The sequence below is a fragment of the Anolis carolinensis genome, unplaced genomic scaffold (genome assembly GCF_035594765.1).
Source record: "Anolis carolinensis isolate JA03-04 unplaced genomic scaffold, rAnoCar3.1.pri scaffold_11, whole genome shotgun sequence".
NCBI classification, from domain to species: domain Eukaryota; kingdom Metazoa; phylum Chordata; class Lepidosauria; order Squamata; family Dactyloidae; genus Anolis; species Anolis carolinensis.
Window position 1 is genome coordinate 20,444,276 of NW_026943822.1, and position 25,539 is coordinate 20,469,814.

Below are 25,539 nucleotides of genomic sequence, written 5' to 3' on the forward strand. Positions count from 1 at the left end.
GGGTTATATTCTCACCCATTATCTCCAAATATCCTTTCTTCTACACATCCTTTAATCGTCTTGTGACCTCACGCCTCTGTGACCTCACGATACTACGGTAACCAATTTTGGTTCTGGAAGAAACAAGACTCCAATTCTTTTCCGTCTCTATGGGGTCTGCTCATTTGATGGAGAAAGTAGGAGGAAACAGGAGTTCAAGAAAGACTTCCACTACCCTGAGAACGTAAAAGGATCTTATTCCGTCTGGATTGGTTCCAAAATACGTTTTGTTGTTGTTGTTATCGTCGATGCACAATGAAGAAAGGGATGGTGCGAGAACGATTCCAAACCCCTGAGTCTTCCGAAGAGCAATTTAGCAAACTCAGAGCATCCGTCTCCACTATATTGGTAAGTGTTCCTAGGTTGGAAACAATCCAAAGGATGCTTGAAAAGAGATGGCTATACAGTAGAGTCTCACTTATCCAAGCTAAACGGGCCGGCAGAACCTTGGGTGAGCGAATATCTTGGATAATAAGGAGGGATTAAGGAAAAGCCTATTAAACATCAAATTAGGTTATGATTTTACAAATTAAGCACCAAAACATCATGTTAGACAACAAATTTGACAGAAAAAGTAGTTCAATACGCAGGAATGTTATGTTGTAATTACTGTATTTACGAATTTAGCACCAAAATATCACGATATATTCAAAACATTGACTACAAAAATGCCTTGGATAATCCAGAACCTTGGATAAGTGAGTCTTGGATAAGTGAGACTCTAGTGATTTTTTAATGCCTTTTAAATTTATTTGTGTGTTTTTGTATTTGATATTTATATTTGATATGACTGTATGCTGGTTTTATATCTGTGAGCCGCCCCGAGTCCCTCTGGGGAGATGGTGGCGGGGTACAAAAATAAAATTATTATTATTATTATTATTATTATTATTATTGACACAACGACGTTGTATGACACAGCAAACAAGATAGTTATGCTGGATTTTGATTCACAAAATCACAAGTCGAACACTTCCCAAGTGTCTAGGACTGTGTGATGTATTTTTGGATGATGCGCGCAGATCCCAGTAGGGTGGCCTTTTGCAGTTGGCAGATCGTAATTTTGTCAATGTCTATTGTTTCCAAATGCCTACTGAGATCTTTTGGCATGGCACCCAGTGTGCCCATCACCACCGGGACCACCTGCACTGGTTTCTGCCAGAGTCTTTGAAGTTCAATCTTGAGGTCCTGGTAGCGGCTGAGTTTTTCCTGTTGTTTTTCGTCAATGCGACTGTCACCTGGGATGGCAACATCGATGATCCAAACCTTGTTCTTTTCCACAACTGTGATGTCTGGTGTGTTGTGTTCCAGAACTTTGTCAGTCTGGATTCGGAAGTCCCACAGTATTATTATTATTATTATTATTATTATTATTATTATTATTATTATTATTATTATTAGTGTATTTCATGTCAAGAGGAGAAAATTAACAGGAGACAAGATAACCATTTGTAAATAGCTGAACTGGTTTCACACTAAATTTGGAGTGGGTCCAGATGGCAGGAATGGGATCGACAGATAGAAATTGTTCTTCCAGAGTTTGGACTTCACTTCCCAAAATCCCCAAAAATTGGCCTAGGAAGCAGAGACCTCTGGAAGTGGAAATCCAAAAGATCTGGAGGACTAAAGTTTGGGAATGACAGCTTTAGTCCGTTCCCTTTATTTCATTCTGACATGCTTCTTGCCCGTTCCCCACAAGCCAAATAAACTCCTGCGCCTTGAAATTGAATCCCATTATTTCTTTTTCAATTCCACGAGACCTTCCGCGAGTCTAATGAGATTTGCTTAAATGGCCCTTGCACCGGATCGCATCGATTTCATTTCCCCGCGTCCCATTCCTTTGGTTGTTTGTAACTAATTGTGCATTCCTTCTCGCCAAGCCTTTGTAACTCAATCGAAGGTGCGTACAAATATCTCGCCGTTCAAGTGTCCCAATAGGAAAATCTAATGTTTTATCTACACTGTAGAACAGCCATAGGCAAACTTGGGCCCTCCAGGTGTTTTGGACTTCAACTCCCACAATTCCTAACAGCCGGTAGGCTGTTAGGAATTGTGGGAGTTGAAGTCCAAAACACCTGGAGGGCCCAAGTTTGCCCAGGCCTGATGTAGAATGAATGCAGTTTGACACCACTTGAACTTCCATGGCTTAATGCAATATACCGTATATACTCGAGTATAAGCTGACCCGAATATAAGCCGAGGCACCTAATTTTACCACAAAAAAACCTGGGAAAACATTGACTCCAGTATAAGCCGAGGATGGTAAATTTCAGAAATAAAAATAGATACCAATAAAATTACATTAATTGAGGCATCAGTAGGTTAACTGTTTTTGAATATTGACATCAAGCTCAAATTTAAGATAAGACTGTCCAAATTTTATTTATTTATTTATTTACAGTATTTATATTCCGCCCTTCTCACCCCGAAGGGGACTCAGGGCGGATTACAATGAACACATACATGGCAAACATTCAATGCCAACAGAAAAACAACATTCAGTTTTAGACAGACACAGAGGCATTTTTAACATCTTTCCAGCTTCACGATTCCGGCCACAGGGGGAGCTGTTGCTTCACCGTCCATTATTGGCTGTTCTTCCTCATTCTTTTCCTCGTGAGCAGTTTTATGGTGTTGTAGATTAGTTAAATTAGCCTCCCGCATAAAGCGTACCTAAATTTTCCCTACTTGACAGATGCAACTGTCTTTCGGGGCTGCTAGGTCAACAGCAAGCCGGGGCTATTTTTTTTTTCCTCATCTTCTTCAATGTAAATATGCTTATGTATCCTTTTAATAATAATAGAGTAAAATATTACCTGTAATAATAATAATCATCATCATAAATAGAGTAAAATAATTCATGTAGTAATAGAGTAAAATAATAAATATAATAATAATAATAATAAATACAGGAAAATAATACATGTAATAATAAATATAGGAAAATAATAAATGCAATAATAATAATAATAATAATAATAATAATAATAAATAATAATTGGAAAATGAGCATGCAAAAATACTGTGGGACTTCCGAATCCAGATTGACAAAGTTCTGGAACACAACACACCAGACATCACAGTTGTGGAAAAGAAAAAGGTTTTGATCATTGATGTCGATCACTGACTGTCCAACTCTGATCAAATCATTATTCTCATCTTCTTCCATGTAAATGTGCTTATGTATCCTTTGAATAATAATAGAGTAAAATAATACACGTAATAATAATAATAATAAATTCAGGAAAATAATACAGTAGAGTCTCACTTACCCAAGCTAAACGGGCCAGCAGAACCTTCGATAAGCGAATATCTTGGATAATAAGGAGGGATTAAGGAAAAGCCTATTACATATCAAATTTGGTTATGATTTTACAAATTAAGCACCAAAACATCATGTTATACAACAAATTTGACCGAAAAAGTAGTTCAATACGCAGTAATGTTATGTTGTAATTACTGTATTTACTAATTTAGCACCTAAATATCATAATATATTTAAAACATGGATGAAGGGATTTTAACCATATGTTTTATATTTTATACTGTATTTAACTATTTGTAATAGATTTTATATGCTGTTTGTTTTAATGATGTGTCGGCACTGAATTGTTGCCAATTGTATGCCGCCCTGAGTCCCTTCGGGTGAGAAATAAACAAATAAATAAAACATTGACTACAAAAATGCCTTGGATAATCCAGAACCTTGGATAAGCGAGTCTCGGATAAGTGAGACTCTACTGTATAACAATTTACCATCGATGTGGGTGAAACGTCAGGAGAGAATGCTTCTAGAACATAGCCATACAGCCTGGAAGACTCACAACAACCCGCTTTGTTTCTGTTTGTCCTTTGGCTCTTCACTTACTGAGGCAAAAGAGTCTTTGAACTTGGTATCTATAGTTTTCTCCTGCCAACCTAGCAGTTCGAAAACCGGTGAGAAGATAACGGTGCTCCATGAAGTCATGCCAATGGCCACATGACTTTGGAGGTGTCTAAGCTCTTTGGCTTAGAAATGGAGATGAGCACCAACCCCCGAGAGTCGGTCACGACTGGACTTAACGTCAGGGGAAAACCTTTACCTTTTTACCTATCTATAGTTCTGGTGTTTTTTCACTATGCTATAATGCATTCTAAGTTACTCTTTTAATTGTTTATTCTTGGCTGTGAGTAGAAAGAAATCCAATGATATAGATTCCTAATCATGACGGTAGAAACCGGACGAGGCATTGTTGGGTTGTTCTTTTAGTTTTGTGACTCTTTCAGGAGAAATGTTGTTACAAAAGAGGAGAAAAGAGTCTTTGGCTCAGCAGCAGCTTTGGATTAAAGTGCCAGAAAGCTCTTGCCAATATGGTCAGTGGGAGGTCTTGTACTCTGAAACACCCTCCGTGCCAAATATTCCCATCCCTACTATTAAAAACCTCATCCAACGCCCAAACCAATATTTTACAATGTCCAAGCGTTCCCAGATTGAAATCCGAATTGGCCTGTAGAGAAATCCAAACTTCAGACAATATTGATTCGGCTCTGCCTCCAATCCCTCTCTCGGTGGGTTGCCTTCCAGTTGACTGCTACAATCTTTCGACTTTGTCTCCAGGGGATAAAGAAGCTGCCAATTGATAACACCGAATGGGAAAGTTACTTTGATGAGAGCGGCAACTTGTCCAAATCCCGAGACTACATTACCGCCCAGATACTGGACAGGGTGAGTGAGCATCATGGAGAAAGTCAACCTTGGAGCCATTCCTTTGTGGACTACAGCTCCCAATAGTCCTCAGCTACTTCTGGGAGCTGGAGTCCAAACACTTCCAAGCTGTGGGAACAAAGAGCAGGAGATCCAGGTAGAGTAAATGGCACAGCATAGTTCCATTTTTTTTCTAATAAGAATCTACAAATGGGCTCGGGCTGTGGAGCAGGCAGGAGAGCAGCTGCAATGAATCACTGCAATGAATCACTCTGACCAGGAGGTCATGAGTTCGAGGCCCGCTCGGAGCCTATGTTTGTTTGTCTTTGTTCTATGTTAAAAGGCATTGAATGTTTGCCTATATGTGTAATGTGATCCGCCCCGAGTCCCCTTCGGGGTGAGAAGGGTGGAATATAAATGCTGTAAATAAATAAATAATCCTAACAGCTAGTAAACTGGGTGGGATTTCTGGGAGTTGTAGGCCAAACTACCTGGGGACACATAGATTGAGAACCACTGCTCTAGCACAACTCTTATGGTCACTATATGATCTAGAGATTGGTGAAGTGCTTTTTTAAAGCACTTTTTTCATTCATGGTTTTTTCCACTTTCCAAATGGTCCTGTGAATGTAGGCTGAATTACGACTTGCACAATCTCTAGCGATATTTCTGAAGAATATGTTTCCAGCTCGGGCTGTGGCGCAGGCTGGAGAGCAGCTGCAATGAATCACTGCAATGAATCGCTCTGACCAGGAGGTCATGAGTTCGAGGCCCGCTCGGAGCCTATATTTGTCTTGTCTTTGTTCTATGTTAAAAGGCATTGAATGTTTGCCTATATGTGTAATGTGATCCACCCTGAGTCCCCTTCGGGGTGAGAAGGGCGGAATATAAATGCTGTAAATAAATAAATAAATAAATAATTGAATGAAAAGTAATGCCTCCACCTTCTTAACTCCTCAACAGAAGGCAGGATTGGTATGCAGCAGGTACTGGCTTGTTCAGTAGACTCTTCTCTACAGTTCCATTTGGCAGGAAGCCTTAGCATTGAACGGTTGTGTTGTTAAAGTGCGAAGTATGGAACCCTGTGCAAACGAGGAAGCCTTAGCATTGAACGGTTGTGTTGTTAAAGTGTGAAGTATGGAACCCTGCACAGATGGGGAAGCCTTAGCATTGAACGGTTGTGTTGTTAAAGCGTGAAGTATGGAATCCTGTGCAGAGGGGGAAGCCTTAGCATTGAACGGTTGTGTTGTTAAAGCGTGAAGTATGGAATCCTGTGCAGAGGGGGAAGCCTTAGCATTGAACGGTTGTGTTGTTAGAGTCTGAAATATGGAATCCTGCGCAGACGGAGAAGCCTTAGCATTGAACAGTTGTGTTGTTAAAGTCCAAAGTATGGAATCTTGCACAGAAGGGGAAGCCTTAGCATTGAACGGTTGTGTTGTTAAAGCGTGAAGTATGGGATCCTGTGCAGAGGGGGAAGCCTTAGCATTGAACAGTTGTGTTGTTAAAGTCCAAAGTATGGAATCTTGCACAGAAGGGGAAGCCTTAGCATTGAACGGTTGTGTTGTTAAAGCGTGAAGTATGGGATCCTGTGCAGAGGGGGAAGCCTTAGCATTGAACGGTTGTGTTGTTAAAGCGTGAAGTATGGAATCTTGCACAGATGGGGAAGCCTTAGCATTGAACGGTTGTGTTGTTAAAGCGTGAAGTATGGAATCCTGTGCAGAGGGGGAAGCCTTAGCATTGAACGGTTGTGTTGTTAGAGTCTGAAATATGGAATCCTGCGCAGACGGAGAAGCCTTAGCATTGAACAGTTGTGTTGTTAAAGTCCAAAGTATGGAATCTTGCACAGAAGGGGAAGCCTTAGCATTGAACAGTTGTGTTGTTAAAGTGAGAAGTATGGAACGATGCACAGACGGGGAAGCCTTATCATCGAATGGTTGTGTTGTTAAAGTGCAAAGTATGGAACCCTACGCAGACAGTCGGTCAATGCAACTTAAGCAATGTGCAGTCACTGAATTCTTGACAGCAGAAGGTGTCACCCCAAAGGAGATTCATCAGAGAATGCAAGCTGTTTATTTTGATTGTGTTGATGTGAGTCCTGTGCGTCATTGGGCGAGTAAGTTTAAAGATGTTGAGGTGGGAATATCTGACTTGCATGACAAACAAAGAGTTGGACATCCTGTAACAGCAACCACTGAGTTTCACAAGCAAAAAGAATTCAATGACTACACGTTGCTTAAGTCGCATTGACCGACCTTCTGCGCAGGGTTCCATACTTCACACTTTAACAACACAACCGTTCAATGCTAAGGCTTCCTGCCAAATGGAACTGTAGAGGAGAGTCAGGAGAGACCTGCCACATACCAGGACTGCCATCTGTTGAGGAATTACGAAGGTGGAGGCATTACTTTTCATTCAGCCCTCGTAATAGCATCTCCATTCACCCACATTTCCTTTGCTATGGTCCTGCTAAAGTATTTTTTTCTGAAAGAGACAAAATAAATCCTGGAAGGGAGAGAAACCAAACTAATGGAAGAGAGATAAGAGAGTAAGTTATTACCTGGGAGAATTGCTGTTAAAAAGGAGTGCTCACTTTGGCATTTTTGTTATGTGGCTAAAAAGAAAAATCTCCTTCACTGACACCAATGAGGACAAAGGTGAACCAGTGTCGTCCTGATGGCTGAGCAGGGACTAAGGTGTCCACAACCAGGGGCGGTTCAACCGCAAGGCAATTTAGGCACTTGCCTGTGGCGCCATAATCCTGGGGGCGCAGTTGAGGTCCCCCCGCATGCTTCTGGAACATAGCCATATAGCGCAGAAGATGCACAAAAACCCAGTGATTCCGCCATGAAAACCTTCAACAAAAAATCCTTGGAGTTGTTTCGCAAAGGCCCTTTCCATGCATCTGACTAAAATCACACATTACCTGCTTTGAACTGGAATATACGGCAGTGTGGACTCAGGTATTGTGGGTTATCCTGCCTTGATATCCTGGGTTATAGAGCTGCGTGGAAGGGCCCAAATTCTTTATCCTTCTCTGCCAAAGGATGCTGAGCTGTGTCCAGAGGAGGGCCACATCTATGGCAGGCATCTTCAAAAGTTGTGAGTTCTGTTGGAAACTAGGCAAGTGGGGTTTGTATATCTATGGAATGTCAAGGTTGGGAGAAAGAACTCAAAGAACTTTTGTCTGTCTGAGGCAAGTGTGGATGTTGCAGTTGGCCACCTTGATTAGCTTTGAATAGCCTTGCAGCTTTAAAGCCTGGCTGCTTCCTGCCTGGGGGGATCCTTTGTTGGGAGGTGTTAGCTGGCCCTGATTGTTTCATAACTCAAAACGCAGATGTCTATAATCTACAGTGAAATGTAAAGAGGAAAGTATGGTATTTAATGTGTGAGTACTACGTTAGTAATGTAATATTATCTTCTATATGAACAACTTTTAGTGGCAACTTGTTTAGTGGCACATTACATACCATACTTTCCTTTTTACACCTGATTGTTTCATGTCTGGATTTCCCCTGTTTTCGAGTGTTCTTTTTTTACTGTCCTGATGTTATTTATTTATTTATTTATTTCCCATACTTATGTCCCGCCCTTCTCACCCCGAAAGTTGGGGGGGTGCCAAAATTCTGTTCGCCTACACTTGAAAATTACCTTGGGCTGGCCCTGTCCACGACCATCAACGGCATGTGAAAGATTCATGTGACTTCCCTTCCCCAAGCTCATTTATCACATCTCCAGTGCCAAGGTGAGGTTTCCATGGTGATCTAAAGCCCAGGCAACTTTTGAAAAATATGACTCCCTGGGGTGTTCTTTTCAGTGCGGCGGAAGTCATTTTGCTCACCAAAGACCTTTCCATAACGGTTCCAAATGCACTGTTCCAAATACACTTTTAACACCAAACTAGGTCGGGATAAACAGATATTTATTTTCATCTGCCCTAACACTTTTGGGGAAATCACCTAACTATTGATCAAAACCAAATACTTCAAGAGGTATGGTCAGTGAATTTCTGGTCCAACCTTTTTTTCTTGATTTACGAGGATTGAATGAAAAGTAATGCCTCCACCTTCTTGGGTTTGGACGGGAATATTTTAATGAATCAAACGCAGAAATAATCCTTAGAATGTGCTCTTTAACTACCACTATTCACTTTTCCACATAATCACCAGACAATTGGATAATTTTGGATAACAATGAACAAGTTTTCTGAAGTCATCACGGAAGACGTCGACACTCTGTTTCCGCAACCAGCGTCTCACAGTATCCATCGTGCGCAAATCTTCCGATAGCCAAGCAAAGCAATAATATGACCCACACATTCTTAATTATATATTATATTTTACATGTAATATTACTAATAATATTACAATATATTGATACAGTACAATATAGTGATTTATTACCAGTATTGTACTATGCTAATATAATATTGTATGTAAATTTAATTTGTAAGCCGCTCTGAGTCCCCTTCGGGGTGAGAAGGGTGGCATATAAATGTAGCTAATAAATAAATAAATAAATTATGAAATGCCGATTATGCTTGAAATTTCTCTCTGAGTGATACGACGATCGTCCTGAATCAATCTGTCCACCTTTTGTTTGTGAAACTCGGTGGTTGCTGCAAACCCATCTGAGCAGGGTTCCATACTTCGCACTTTAACAACACAACCGTTCAATGCTAAGGCTCCCCTCCAAATGGAACTGAAGAGGAGAGTCTACTGAACAAGCCAATACCTGCCGCAGACCAGGACTGCCATCTGTTGAGGAGTTACAAAGGTGGAGGCATTACTTTTCATTCAACCCTCGTATTTTCTTCCATCAGTAAGAAGCCACCTCCCTACTTTCGCCATGGAGAGAAAAACAACCACCAAGGCCCAGATGAACCTGGAGAAACTTGGCACTTTTAGAGAGAACTGTGAAAAATATTCCTCTCCTTTCCTCCACAGATTGTTATAAATGTTAGTCTTTACCTTGATAAATTTAGCCAACGTCATGACCTCGGAAGATCCCGCTTCTCTCTGGTGTGGGTTTTGCTTCCCAGAAAATAATCAGGTCCCTCCACATCTGCATCGGTTACTTCTGCTTCCTAAGCCGCACAACATCTGTGCCTGGGACTTGCAGAGCATTTATTTCCCAACCTCTGGACTTGTTACTGTTCTTTCTCGAAAAACACTTTGATTGCCTGTGATTGCTTTCTCTCATTTAATTATTCTCTAGTGCTTTTAATTCTAGCTTGGGGTAAAAGCACGCAACTACGTTTCAAAGCACCGTTCGCCAGTTGGGGATATCCATCCATGCAAATATTAACAACATGGGTTGCTGTGAGTTTCCGGGCTGTCTGGCTATGTTCCAGAAGCATTCTCTCCTGACGTTTTGCCCACATCTATGGCAGGCATCCTCAGAGGTTGTGAGGTCTGTTGGAAAGTAGGCAAGTGGGGTTTATATATCTGTGGAATAATGTCCAGAGTGGGAGAAAGAACTCTTTTCTGTTGGAGGCAAATGTGAATGTTGCAATTAATCGCCTTGATTAGTGGTTATTATATCTTGTCTTGCAATTTTTAATAATTCCACCTTTTGTCCTGACACCCGCTGATGTATTTTATGAATGTTTATTTTATTGTTTTAATTATATATGCTGTTACTGTGTTCTGTTTTTATCTGTTGATTCTTGGGCTCCATGTGAACCGTTCCGAGTCCCCTCAGGGAGATGGAAGTGGGTTATAAATAAATTTATTATTGTTGTTGTTGTTGTTGTTTTATTATGACACAGCAAACAAGATAGATATACTGAATTTCGTATCACAAAATCACAAGTCGAACACTTCCCTAGTGTCTAGGACTGTGTGATGTATTTTCGGATGATGTGTGCAGATCCCAGTAGGGTGGCCTTTTGCAGTTGGCAGATTGTGATTTTGTCAATGTCTATTGTTTCCAAATGCCAGCTGAGATCTTTTGGCACGGCACCCAATGCGCCAATCACCACTGGGACCACCTGCACTGGTTTCTGCCATAGTCTTTGTTGTTGTTGTTGTTGTTGTTGTTGTTGTTGTTGTTGTTGTTAGGAGCCCCCGGTGGCGTAGTGGGTTAAAACCTTGTGACTTGAAGGTTGGGTTGCTGACCTGAAGGCTGCCAAGTTCGAATCCCACTCGGGGAGAGTACGGATGAGCTTCCTCTTTCAGCTCCAGCTCCATGCAGGGACATGAGAGAAGCCTCCCACAAGGATGGTAAAAACAACTAAACATCCGGGCATCTCCTGGGCAAAGTCCTTGCAGACAGCCAATTCTCTCACACCAGAAGCGACTTGTAGTTTCTCAAGTTGCTCCTGACATGAAAAAAAATTATTATTATTTGAAACACAACAAGATGAGTCCACAGCGGACACTCTGCTGGCTGTTGTTCTGGATCACACGCCGGACACTTCCCAAGTGTATTATTATTATTATTATTATTATTATTATTATTATTATTATTATTATTATTATTATTAAATGGCCTTGCAGCTTCAAAGTCCTCCCAACAAAGGATTCCCCCAGGCACGAAGCAGCCAGACCTTGAAGCTGCAAGGCCATTGAATGCTAATCAAGGTGGCCAATTGCACCATTCACACTTGCCTCAAACAAACAAGAATTCTGTCTCCCATCCTGGACATTCAACAGATACATAAACCCCACTTGCCTAGTTTTGAAAGTTATTTGACAGTGGAATACGCTGCCTCCGAGTGTTGTGATGAAGATATATTCTCAGGAGGTTTTTAAGCAAAGACTAGATGGCCATCTGTTGGGAGTGTTTTGATTCCTACATGGTAAAATGGAGTTGGACTGGATTGCCATTCCAACTCTTTGATTCTACATTTGACCAAGCTTTAAAGGAGCTATCCATGGTGCTGAACCTATTTCCAAAACCCTGGAGAACAAAATGTAAACTGTCCAAAACCTGCTCGCTGGGGAGAAAATTGCAAGACATTGCAGATGCCAATGAAATGATTGACATCTGAATCAATTCAATCTAGTTTTATTACTCCGATTTCCTCTGTTATGCACAAAGTTGGTGATGGAGAATATCGGCTTCCAGCCAGTTGCTTGTGCCAACCGGGGGAGATTTACATAAATGTTGACTTATGATTCAGAGCAATAGATTCACTGGTTCTGTTCTAATTAAGATGACAAACTGAATTTAGTTGTCAGAATGATTAAGCAACCTGGCATTCCCTTCGGGGGCTCCATCTTCTCCGTATTTCATATCTTTTTCCAGGGTTTAGATCCCGCTGTGAGACCAGAAGCGTGGAAGTTTCTCACAGGCTACTACTCCTGGTGCAGTTCTTGCGACGAAAGACTCATGGCAAACAGCAGAAAACGGTGTGTGGGTGGAATCCAGAGCTGTCTGTTGATTTGTGCTACATTTTGGGAAAAGGTGTCATCAAAGTAGGGCAGTTGATTTATGCTGGGTTTTAGAGCTCTTTAAGTTCCCCCAAGGAACTACGTTGCCTGTGTTGGCTATTTGGGTTTAATTCTATTAAACCCGTGCTATTTCTCTCCCTCTTTGTAGGCACAGCTATGAGTCTTTGTGCATCATGTGTGAGAAGATCCAGCCTTTGCTAGAGACACAACACCAAGGCTTCGCGGAGGTCCAAACTCTCATCAGTATGTATCTAGGAGGTGGTTGTTGTCTGCCTTCAAGTTTTCTCCAACATACATTGACCCACAAGGTTTTCTTGACAACATTTGTTCAGAGCAAAGTCGCCTTTGCCTTTCTCTGAGACTTTCCCAAGATCTAGCACAACTTCCAGCATTTTGCTGAGGGTTGAATTATGATTCAAAAATTAACATAGACTCTGAATTGCCTTCTTTTATTAAATTGCCTTTTATTGGATTGTAAGTGTACTTTTATTCATTGATTTTATACCACATTATACACAGATGTAATACTATTAGTATTAATATTAACCTCATTGGCTGATAGTCACAAAGAACATCCATTAACCTTCATGTTAAAACTCTGTACTGGCTTCCTTTTAGAATCTTCTAATGTGCACGCGCACTGATCAGACATGTCATTATCGCCCAATTACAATGTTGCTTTGAAGCACATGATTTTGTCTTCATGCACTACAACCGCAAGTTGTTTTGGTTGCTGTTGGTCTGATTTTGTCAAATTTTGTGGTATTTAGCTACAGTATTGTCTGGGATGGGAGGAGGTTCATGGGGTGATACCATGAGTAACTGCACTGGGTGACACTATGTGCTGGAGGTGACAGCCAGCATTACAGCACAGGTGGCATCATAAGTTCCCACATTAGGTGACATCAACCTGTCATGGGGTGACATCAACACTGTTATGGAAGTAACACCATGAAATACCATATTCGGTGACACCAACACTGCCATGGGGGTAACACGATGAGTTACTATATTGGGTGACACCAACACCATCATGATGGTGACACCATGAGTTACCACATTGGGTGATGCCAACACTGCCATGAGGGTGACACCTTGAGTTACCACATTGGGTGACACCAACACTGTCATTGGGTTGACACCATGAGTACCACATTGGGTGACGCCAACACTGTCATTGGGTTGACACCATGAGTTCTCACATTGGGTGACACCAACACTGTCATGGGAGTGACGAGTTACCATATTCAGTGACATCAACACTGTCATGAGGGTGACAGCATGAGTAATCACATTGTGTGACACCAACATTGTCATGGAGGTGATATCACAAGTTACTGCATTGAGTGACGCCAATAATATAATAATAATAAAACTTTATTTATATACCGCCTTATCTCCCGGATGGGACTCAGGGCGGTTTACAGTCATAAAAGCAAACACAAACATTACACAACAACATAATACACATTATTATTACGGGGCCAAGCTGTGGCGCAGCTGGCTAATAACCAGCTGCTATAAATCACTACTGACCGAGAGGTCATGAGTTCGAAGCCCGGGTCGGGTTAAGCCTCCGACCATTAATAGCCCCGGCTTGCTGTTGACCTATGCAGCCCCGAAAGACAGTTGCACCTGTCAATTAGGGAAATTTAGGGACACTTTATGCGGGAGGCTAATTTACAACACCATAAAACTGCCAGCAAAACACGAGGAAAGGAATGAGGAAGTACAGCCACTACTGGATGGTGAAGCAACAGCTCCCCCTGTGGCCGGAATTGTGAAGCTGGAAAAATGTTAAAAAAAATGCCTCTGAGTCTGTCTAATGTATGTTGTTTGTCTGTTGGCATTGAATGTTTGCCATATATGTGTTCATTGTAATCCGCCCTGAGTCCCCTTCGGGGTGAGAAGAGCGGAATATAAATACTGTCAATAAATAAATAAATAAAATTATTAACCAAAATAAAATAATACAATTATAACAATAAATCACACTTATATGACCAGATCAAGGGGACGGGAAGGAGCCCCCAGATGGCGTAGTGGACTAAGTGACTTGAAGGTTGGGTTGCTGACCTGAAAGCTGCCAGGTTCGAATCCCACCTGGGGAGAGTGTGGATGAGCTCCCTCTATCAGCTCCAGCTCCATGCGGGGACATGAGAGAAGCCTCCCAGAAGGATGGTAAAAACATCAAAAAACATCCGGGCGTCCCCTGGGCAACGTCCTTGCAGACGGCCAATTCTCTCACTCCAGAAGCAACTCCGGTTGCTCCTGACATGAAAAAAAAGGGGGGGGGGACGGGAACCATAAAACCAATATATTAAAATGTATCATTTTAGGCTAGGGAAATCTTGTGCAATATATTCAGGCCAACACTGTCATGGGGTGACACCATGAGTTACCACATTAGGTGATGCCAACACTGTCATTGGGTGACATCACAAGTTACCACACTGAGTGACACCAACACTATCATGGGGATGACATCATGAGTTACCATACTGGGTGACACCAACCCTGTCCTGGAGGTGACACCAGGCTTATCCTGGGGGTCCCATTATGAGTTACCTTACTGGGTGACATTGTAGGTTCCCACCATCTCCCATATACCACATTTAATGCCAAGAGCTGACAAGTTCCTACACCTTGCCTGGAACCAACCTTATTCTAGCACAAGGTCAGGTGTTCCCAGAGAAAGCATTAAAAGATGAAAAATAGCCTACAGAGCGAATCAGAAAAAAAAATCTGGGTGTGTGGAAAGAGAGCGATGGTTGGGGGATGTAATTTTGAAAGAGCCAACCTGGAAAACACTGATGAGTCTCTTTTCTCACCAAAGCTCGTAAGCAGTTATTTTGATTATATTGAGATTTGCATGCGAGCTTTCCTCCCCGTTGTAGAACAGAAAGGATATTAAGCGGTGCAGCCAAATTAATGTTACAAATCAATGTAACGAGCATCAATCAACCCCTGTAAGGCCAGGGAAAATAAAGATTAATGGCTTAGGTGGGACCTCGCCTGGCTCTTCGGAAGTAATAGATATTCAATTTTTGATAAAGAGTCCCTTAAACAGGTCACACACGGAGGGAAATGTTCCCTTTTATGGCCCTTCTTTCTCGCAAGGATCAGTAGAAACTGAGGCCATTTCCCACTTTTATAGAAAAAGATAGCGTCTTTTATCGCTTTTCAAGGGCACTGGGGTTTGAAATGTCTCATCTTCCTATGCAAATTTTGAAGGGCAGTCATCCCTCAATATCTGCAGTTTTGACTCTTTAGGGTCATTTCCACCTATGTGTACAATGTTCGTGTGTATACAATTTTCAAACCAAATATGTACATTAAATAGATACATTAGGAGTGGTTATAGGACATTTCTTTATACTATCTGGAAGCTGGTGGCTTCCAGATCACTTCAGGCTTTAGCCTAAACTTTTAAGAAACTATCTGCAGAACCTTATCCCAAAATACGAGGGCTGTCCAGAAAGTAGATTACGTTTTGGAATTAAAAATGAACAAAGTATAGGAGAAAATATTTACCATATGCAGTTTAAAGCCAGACCCAAATACTCAACGTAGTCACCATTCAAATCTAGGCACTTATCATAGCGATGAATGAGCTTGGCAACTCTTTCCCCACCAAACTTTGCCGCTTGGATGGTGTCCTCAACCAGGCGGGTGTCACTTCCCTTCTAAGGTTTTGCAAGAAGCACACCTTTCCTGTTCCAAAAAACGGTGGCCATAACCTTCCTTGCAAGCATTTGCAAAACAGAAGAGCGATCCAGGACGAGCTGTGGGAAGGGACACCTGCCTGGTTGAGGACACAAGCCAAGCGGCAAAGTGTGGTGGGGAAGGACTTTCCAAACTCTTTTATCGCTATGAAAAGTGCCTAGATTTCAATGGGGACTATGTTGAGAAGTGGTATTTGGGTCTGGCTTTCTACTGCATATGGTAAATGTTTTCTCCTATACTTTGTTCATTTTTAATTCCAAAATGTAATTTACTTTCTAGATAGCCCTCGTAGGTTCGGCACCTTTCCAGTTTGCACTAAAACCTAGAGCAGGTTCACTACCATATTAGCACAGAAGCCCCCAACTTGTACTTTGCTTTTGTTTACTTTGTAAGAACAGGACTGTATGTGTATCCCTTTCTTCTCCCACAGAATCTGATGTTCAAAGGCTTTACGTCAAAGATGCACAGGGCAATGCGCTTGTGGATAAGAACCAGCTGGAAAAGATCCTTCTCTTGAACTATATGTGCAACACGGAAGCTGGTGAGGAGGGCATAAGTTCCAATGAATCATTTGGGCCACATAGTCGTGCCTCCGTTTGTATTCTGTCTTTGCGATTTTCTTACAGCAGCTGAGGATATGATCAATGGTTTCGTCGGTTTCCTTGCACAGTCTGCATTTTGGGTCATCAGCTGATTTTTCGATCTTGGCCTGAATTGTCTTTGTCCTGATGTCTTGCTCCTGGGCTGCAAGGATCAGGCCTTCTGTCTCCTTCTTCAGGGTCCCATTCGTGAGCCAGAGCCAGGTCTTCTCCTTGTCAGCTTTTCCTTCAATTTTGTCAAGAAACTTTCCATGCAATGTTTTGTTGTGCCAGCTGTCAGCTCTAGTTTGTAGTGCGGTTTTCTTGTACTGGTTTTTTCTCTCTGCTGTGCTTTGAGGAGTTTCTGATTTTTGACTTCAATCAAAGCAGGTTCTTCACTTTGCTTTACATATTCTGCCAGGGCATGTTCTTTTTCTTTGACTGCTTGTTTTACTTGATTATTATTATTATTATTATTATTATTATTATTGTATTATTGTCACAACGATGTTGTATGACACAGCAAACAAGATAGACATGCTGGATTTCGTTTCACAAAATCACAAGTCGAACACTTCCCAAGTGTCTAGGACTGTGTGATGTATTTTTGGATGATGCATGCAGATCCCAGTAAGGTGGCTTTTTGCAGTTGGCAGATTATAATTATTGTATTATTATTATTATTATTATTATTATTATTATTATTATTATTATTATTATTATTATTATTAGTTTCGTCTCCTTCCCCTTTCCTTCCTTCCTTTCAGAATATCAGCAAGGTTTCCACGAGATGCTTCTCCTCTTCCGGTTGCTTGCTGAAAAGGAGCATGAGATCTATTGGCTGTTCCAATTCTTTCTCCAAAAAACCGTAAGTTTGCCCATGTCTCCTGATGCAGTGGCTTCAACATCACTGGATCCAGTCTGAATTTGAAAGAAGCTGTCCATGGTCCTGAAGTTATTTCGGAGGCTAGGGCCCAGCTTGAAAAAGGTCTGTTTTCCCAGCATTAGCTTTCTTCTGGCACCTATGTTGCCTTCTGTGCTAGGGAACAGAAGATCCTTCATCTGCATTGTGCCAACTATTCATGAGAAGGACTCAAGCCTTGGCAGATGAGAAATCTGTCCATGGAACAAAACTGTATGTCTGTGTTTTCCCCCTCTGTTGACGCCCTGGGTGCCTTGGGTAGGATTCATTTCCATTGTGCAAAAGCCGGCGATCGGGAGGCTGAGCCATCTGGCCTCTTCATGCCCCTTCGAACGCTTTCGCATTCCGGGTTTTTTTTGTTTTCCAGGAGAACAGCTGCATTATGAACATTGGGGTGGAAAAGAACCTGCTCATGCTCAGGGCTCTGATTGCATTTCTGGATCCGGTGTTTGCAGAGCATTTGGGTGAGCTTCACTTTGCTTGGCCAGGGTCAAGCGAAGGCCTTCACAGTGTGGCCTGACAATACACAATCGCAGGGGATGCTCTCCACAACATTGCTCTCCACAACCCACAACATTGAACTAATGGGAGACATCCTGTTTTATGGGTTAGAAGTTGTGCAAGACTGGGGTGCAAAGACTAGTAGGCAGGGCTAGATCATACAGTTGGGTATCTCTTGTCTAAAATGCTTAAGACCAAAAGGGTTTGGGATTTCGAATTTTGAAATATTTGTATTCATATTTATTTATTTACAGTATTTATATTCCACCCATCTCACACCAAAGGGGATCCAGGGTGGATCACAATGAACATATACATGGAAAGCATTCAGTGCCATTAGACATATGACATATAGACAGAAACAGAGGCAATTTAACATTTTCCAGCTTCCGGCTTCATGAGGGTTTGCTCTATTCCGGCCACAGGGGGAGCTGCCGCCTCATCGTCCACTTGTGACACCGAGTCCTTGATGGAGGACTTCCTCATTCTTCCCCACGCTGGTGGATGTTTTCTTACGGTGTTGTAAATTAGTTAAATTAGCCTCCCCGCATAAAGCGGAACCTAAATTTTCTACTTAACAGATGCAACTGTCTTTCATTATTTATTCATTTATTTATTTATTTGCTACATTTATATGCTGCCCTTCTCACCCCAAAGGGGACTCAGATCGGCTTACAAATTAAATTTACATACAATATTATATTATTAGCATAGTACAATACTGGTAATAAATTACTATATTGTACTGTATCAATATATTGTAATATTATTTGAGTTGCTTAGGTCAACAACGAGCTAGGCCATTAATGGTTGGGAGCTCAATCCGACCCAGGCTGGCTTCAAACTCATGTCCTCTTGGTCAGTAGTGATTTATTGCAGCTGGCTACTAACCAACCGCACCACAGCCCTATATATACATACAGTAGAGTCTCACTTATCCAAGCTAAACGGGCCGGCAGAAGCTTGGATAACTGAATATCTTGGATAATAAGGAGAGATTAAGGAAAAGCCTATTAAACATCAAATTAGGTTATGATTTTACAAATTAAGCACCAAAACATCATGTTTTACAACAAATTTGACAGAAAAGCAGTTCAATATGCAGTAATGTTATGTTGTAATTACTGTATTTACGAATTTAGCACCAAAATATCATGATGTTTTGAAAATATTGACTACAAAAAAGCAATGGATAATCCAGAATGTTGGATAAGTGAGTGTTGGATAAGTGAGACTCTACTGTATATACATATATATTCATATATACATACATACATCATGAGTCATCTTGAAGAGAGAACCCAAATATTAATATAAACTTACCTTTATATACCTTTTAGACATACCTTGAAGGTCATTTTGCAACCATATTTTAAATACTTCTGTGCATAAAACAAAAAATGTTGTACATTGAACCATCAGAAAGCAAATGTATCACTCTCTCCATGTGGATGATTTTGAAGTACTGTATTTTGGAATTCCATATAAGGGATGCTCAACCTATAGTTGGAAGTGATTATTCGCAGTTTTGGATGTGTTTGGGCACGAAGCCATTCTGTCCCGTTTCCAGATTGCCCTGACATCTTTTTAAAGACTTCACAAAGAGCAGATTCCAATTATAGATTATGAACGGAAAGCGCAATTGTAAATATTTCCCAAAATAATGCTCAACACACATTTCTGAAGCATTGCGAAAGCCCAACGAGGACAATTCCGGACTGATGAGAATCTCTTTCGGGCTGGGAGTCATGGCTGAATTTCTCAAAGGAAGCCATGAGCAATTTTGCCAATTTTTCTTCTGGCTGTGAGACAGTTTCCAACAATTCCGCTGCTTTTCACATGTCAGGAGTCCTTTGCAAATAGAAAAATTGTTTGTAGGGAAAATTAACTTTTGCACATGATGCAGTTTCTTTTTTTAAATGCATCATTACTATGTTTAAACTGTTGGATTTCACATTTTTTAAAAGCCTACAGGTTAGGTAAATCGTTTTCCCTGACATTAAGTCCTGACGTGTCCGACTCTGTGGGTTGGTGCTCATCTCCATTTCTAAGCCGAAGAGCTGGCGTTGTCCATAGACACCTCCAAGGTCATGACTGCATGGAGTGCCTTTACCTTCCCACTGGAGCAGTACCTATTGATCTACTCACATTTGCATGTTTTCGAACTGCTAGGTTGGCGGAAGCTGGGGCTAACAGCAGGTGCTCACTCCACTCCCTGGATCTGAACCTGCAAGCTTTTGGTCCGCAAGTCCAGCAGGTCAACGCTTCAACACGCTGCGCCACTGGGGCTCCCAAGGTGTCTATGCACAATCCGATGTTTAATGAAAACCAGACAAGTGTGTAAATACTCATGAGATATGTTCAAAAACTCTTCTAAAAACCATGAGTAAATTGATGGGTTTAAAGAAAAACATTGAAACTATTGATTCTTGAGAATAAGGTCCCAATATGTTTTGATCAGACCAAAACATGGGCAGGCTGGTTAGCAGCCAGCTGCAATAAATCACTCTGACCAAGAGGTCATAAGTTCGAGGCCAGCCCGTGTCGGGGTGAGCACCCAACAATTTAAAAATAAAATATAACCCCTGCTCGTTGCTGACCTAAGCAACCCGAAAGATAGTTGCATCTATCAAGTAGGAAATTTAGGTACCACTTATATGTGGGGAGGCTAATTTACGACACCATAAAAATAATCCAGCTGCCGTTGGAATGAGGAAGTTGCAGTTGCAGTGGATGATGAAGCAGCTGCTCTCGCTGTGGCCGGAATCAAGCATTTCCTCAGGAAGCTGGAAGCTGGAGAAGGTTTAAATTGCCTCTGCGTCTGTCTCTGTCTCTGTTCTATGTTACATGGCACTGAATGTTTGCCTTATATGTGTACAATGTGATCCGCCCTGAGTCCCCTTCGGGGTGAGAAAGAAGGGCGGAATATAAATACTGTAAATGAATATAAATACTGTAAATATATAAATAAGATGTTTGGATTGAGCCTTGTTCTTATCAGGAGGTTCAAATCTCAACTTCCCTTGGCATCTCTAGACTTGCATTGTAGAAATGCACCTCGTATTCTTCAACTTGGAAAGCAGCAGAAGAAAAACTCTCCTACTGTTCCACTGAATTGAAAGAGTAGGAAGAAGGCCTTTCTGGAGATCAGATGCCTTCTGTGCCGAGAGACAGCCAAGATTCATGCAACCTAAACTGGGCTTTCCTTATGTCTCCTAGAAGCAAAAGGCCAAGTCATACCAGCCTTATTCCCATGGTTTTGCCTGTTCTTTCAAAGAGTCTTCAGGTCTTTTGATGATGTCTGGAGGCTGTGGGAGGTGAGTGTTTCCTATGTGTGTTTCAGCTCTTTCCAACTACGATAATATCTGTGCAAACGTGGGAACACTTTTGGGCTAAAAATCAAGAAGCATCTTGAGGTTTACATTCCAGCCAAATGGGTCGAACTAGGCATATATTTCCAATTTCCTTCCATGTGGTAACGTATAAAACATTTTCCATCTGCAAATACTGTGTCTAGCTCTGGGCAATGCAATTGAAGGGAGATGTTGACAATCTGGAATGTGTCCAGAGGAGGGCGACTCAAATGACGAAGGGTGTTGAGAACAAGCCCCATGAGGAGTGGCTTAAAGAACTGGGTACTAGGACGGAAAATAAAAATAAAATAAAATAATAATAATAATAATAATAATAATAATAATAATAATAATAAGTAAAGCTTTTCCCCTGACGTTAAGTCCAGTCATGACCGGGTTGGTGCTCATCTCCATTTCTAAGCCGAAGAGCCGGCATTGTCCGTAGACACCCCCAAGGTCATGTGGCTGGCATGACTGCATGGAACGCTGTTACCTTCCCGCCAGAGTGGTACCTATTGATCTACTCACATTTGCATGTTTTCGAACTGCTAGGTTGGTAGGAGCTGGGGCTAATAGCGGGCACTCATTCCACTCCCGGGATTTGAACCTGGGACTTTTTGGTCTGCAAGTTCAGCAGCTCAGTGCTTTAACACACTGTGACACCAGGGGGCTCCATAATAATAATAATAATAATAATAATAATAATTATTATTATTATTATTATTATTATTATTATTATTATATTTTTATACCCCGCCTCCATATCCCCAAAGGGACTTGGGGTGGCTTTCATGGGGATGAGCCTAGAACAATGGCTTCAAACTACAGGGAAGGAGATTCCACTTGAACATTAGGAAGAACTTCCTAAATGTCAGAGCTGTTCAGCAGTGGAACTCTCTGCCTCGTAGTGTGATTGAGGCTTTTAAATAGAGGCTGGATAGACATCTGTCGGGGGTGCTTTGAATGCGATGTTCCTACTTCTTGGCAGGTGGTTGGACTGGATATCCCATGAGGTCTCTTCCAACTCTATGGTTCTATGAAATCAGGATTCATGTTCACCGAAAACCCTTCCTAAATGGCAAACCAGAGCCTTTACTCTATGCAAAAATGTCCTGATCCACAAAGCAGAACTTCCGTTCCACGTAAATGGTACACCCAGTACACAAATCTGAGTTTCTTTTCTGCGAAAGAGAGAGAAAGAGAAGTGCAAAGAGGGACAAATGGATGCAAAGGTGTGGATTTTCCTTTAAATTGTCCTTGCAATCCAGATTTGGAAGCATGCGAGGGAGCAAATTACAACCTCATTCATGTGACAGATTTGGAAATGGATTTTAACAACTGAAATCTGTTTCGGTTCAGCTGGCAGTTTTGCTAACTCTTTGGGCAAAGTTGAGGAGGTCCTGGCAGCCTGGGCAGAGGAAAGGCAGCCTCGGCGCATGGCTGTGCCAATGCCTCCTTGGGGCACCCGTGCCCTGTGCCAACTCCGCAGCTGCTCCGCATTAGCCGCTCCCTTCCATTTCCTCTCCAGCCTTTTGCCTTTTGAGCCGAGTCCTGAACAGAGTCCAGGATTGCTGGAAAAAGCGAGAGGCCTGACCCACCCAACCACAGCCGTTTGTTTAGCGGCCTTGTTCTCCAACCTCTTCCCCTGGCCGCTTTTCCGATTTCAGTTGATATTTGCAGAGATTGAGTGTCTCCATATTTGCTCTTCCTGCCGAGGAGATTCTTTCCAGTTTTGTTTGGAGAACCAAACTCAGTCGGGGTTGATAAGCCTTTCCCTTGAGAAGAGCCTTCAAAGAAATATCCCATTCATCCACATCATCAGGCACCAAAATATGGAATGGAGAGGAGGTGGAATTGTCATATACAGTTCAAGATTGTTATATCCACATCGCAATGTTGTATTTATTATTTATTTATTTACAGTATTTACTGTATATACTCGAATATAAGCCTAGTTTTTCAGCCCTGTTTTAGGAACAGAGAAAAATAATAAATGTAATAATGCCAATAATAATAAATGTACCATATATTTTCGAGTGTAAGCTGATCCAAATATAAGCCAACCAGGACCCTCACCCGAGTATAAGCTGAGGGGGGCTTTTTCAGTCTTAAAAAAGGGCTGGAAAACTAGGCTTATACTCGAGTATATACAGTAAGTAGATCTGACATGGGATGAAACCTTGCGATAACGTCCTCTGATCCCAGCTTCTCTTGGTCTTCTCCAAGGTCTTTCTTACTGGACTTCCCTGCAAGAACTTCCAGGTGATAGTTGCCTATACCATACTGCTGATAGTGAGAGATCAGGTCGTGACAGAAGACCTGAGTGGAGATGAAATCTTGATGGTGAGCAGTGCGCTCAACTAGCAGTGTCTACAATTGGTCAAATGTAGAGGTGGGAATTGTGTTGCTTCCTAGAAGGTGTTGAACATTAACTCTCAGCATCTCCAGCCAATGGAATAATGCAAAAGGAAGCAAGGAAGTCTTAGGGTAAACACAGTTCTTAGTCTCTGTTAAATTCCCAAATCAAATAGATGTCTTACTTCAGACAAAGAAACAGCAACAAATCCTTAGGAGCAGTTTCCAGATGCAGACTTGAAGAAGGCACCAGGGGAGTGAAGAGTCAGTTTGTTACCAGCAAGAGCTGGCTGCACCTACTTCTACTTTATAGCCCTGAGTCTCCTCACAGCTGCTAGGGCAGTTCCTAATTACTCAGCTGCATTTCTGGCAGCTATTCTAGCTGAATGACATCTCTGCTCTGTTTCTTTTTGCCTCTCCTGAAATGTGGGAACTTGCAAAATCTCCTCAGATTCCAACTCACCCTCAGATTCATGAACCGTTTCCTGCTCCCCTTCCTCTTCTTCAGAAGAGGAATCCCTAACACAGAATTGGAAGAAACCCAATAGAATGTATCTGGAGATCAACAGAAAAGCACTCGTCTTTGAATGAAGATTAGGGTTCTTTATTATGCTCCCACCAGTTGAGCGTTGAACCATGTTGGAGGACTTAGACATGTTGTCTCTGGATTCTCCAATGTGATTCTTTAGTATGGAGATACACTAGAGGACATCAGTTTCCAAATACTATGTTTAGGTAGTGGTTTTTTTAATGAACTGAATAGGAAGCACTGAATTGTGGACAGTTATATTGCCTATTTTCTTCTCTGGGCAGTTGTGCAATAACATCGTAGACCTGGATGCGGACGACTTGATTGCCAAAGCCTGTACCATCTATGAATATTTCTTGAAAAACAATGATAAGGTAAATAACTCAGTACTTTTCCAGGAGAGCCAGAGAGAAAACATTGAGTGACCGTGGGCAAAACTTCTGGACTAACTTAAGAATATTTTCAAGCCATGGATGGTTGACTCCGTGGATACAGAATCTGTGGGTGTGGAGGACTGGACTTCCATAGGCTATTTCTCTGGCATTTAAAGTCGAATCCTAACACTATAGTTGTGCAATTTAAAAGGGACCAAAGATGAACCAATACATGCCAATTTTCCTCTTATTTGTCCTCAGGTTCCAAAGGAGATCCAGGAATTCTTTGGTGAAACGAAAGAATAAAGATGCTACAGAATAAATATATTTGAGTGGTCCAGAGTGTTATCATATCCTAATTTTAGAGGGTTTTTTTAATACTAGGGGCCAGATTTTGTTCATTTTCATGGCTTCCGCCTTTCTGCTGAAATTGTCCACATACAGTAGAGTCTCACTTATCCAAGCTAAACGGGCCGGCAGAAGCTTGGATAAGCGAATATCTTGGATAATAAGGATTAAGGAAAAGCCCATTAAACATCAAATTAGGTTATGATTTTACAAATTAAGCACCAAAACTTCATGTCATACAACAAATTTGACCGAAAAAGTAGTTCAATATGCAGTAATGTTATGTTGTAATTACTGTATTTACGAATTTAGCACCAAAATATCACGATATATTGAAAACATTGACTACAAAAATGGCTTGGATTATCCAGAGGCTTGGATAAGCGAGGCTTGGATAAGTGAGACTCTACTGTACTTTCAGTGGCTTCTCTGTCATCTGACATGGTGGTATTTGAAGAGCTGTCAAACTGTGTTAACTCTACAGTGTAGATGCACCCTAAGAACACCTCTTGAATTGCCAGGGCTCAATGCTGTTGACTTCTGGGAGTTGTAATTTGATGGCACATCAACACTCTTTGGCTACGAAGGCATGAGACCTTGTAAACTACAACTCTCGAGATTCCTTAGAGCCTTGAGCCATGGCAGTAAAACAGGTATCGAAGTCCATTAACTCTACAGTGTGAATACCAATTGCAGCCACATCTAGACACATACTTTTTATTTATTTATTTATTTA

General features: G+C 41.5%; 1 protein-coding gene across 2 annotated transcripts; it reads left to right on the forward strand.

The window, feature by feature from the left end:
* Nucleotides 1-104: 104 nt before the first annotated feature.
* Nucleotides 105-24,793, forward strand: tbc1d21 (TBC1 domain family member 21). 2 transcript variants are annotated; one of them, XM_016997453.2, is made up of 11 exons: nucleotides 105-387; nucleotides 4,637-4,744; nucleotides 11,972-12,075; nucleotides 12,266-12,360; nucleotides 16,274-16,384; nucleotides 17,189-17,289; nucleotides 17,711-17,807; nucleotides 21,064-21,161; nucleotides 23,424-23,540; nucleotides 24,366-24,455; nucleotides 24,717-24,793. In XM_016997453.2, exons 1-11 carry the CDS (start codon nucleotides 295-297, stop codon nucleotides 24,759-24,761), a joined length of 1,059 nt encoding a protein of 352 aa, XP_016852942.2. In that variant the 5' UTR covers nucleotides 105-294; the 3' UTR covers nucleotides 24,762-24,793. The 2 variants fall into 2 exon arrangements, with proteins under 2 accessions (XP_016852942.2, XP_062819378.1); XM_062963308.1 differs by lacking the exon at nucleotides 4,637-4,744.
* Nucleotides 24,794-25,539: the final 746 nt, after the last annotated feature.

Excerpts from the sequence above, each read along its gene's own strand:
- tbc1d21 (XM_016997453.2), top strand. The coding sequence starts at position 295 with ATGAAGAAAGGGATGGTGCGAGAACGATTCCAAACCCCTGAGTCTTCC. Across the intron at positions 16,385-17,188 it reads TATGTGCAACACGGAAGCTG|AATATCAGCAAGGTTTCCAC; the intron begins GTGAGGAGGGCA and ends CCTTCCTTTCAG. Across the intron at positions 17,808-21,063 it reads GGTGTTTGCAGAGCATTTGG|AAGCAAAAGGCCAAGTCATA; the intron begins GTGAGCTTCACT and ends TATGTCTCCTAG.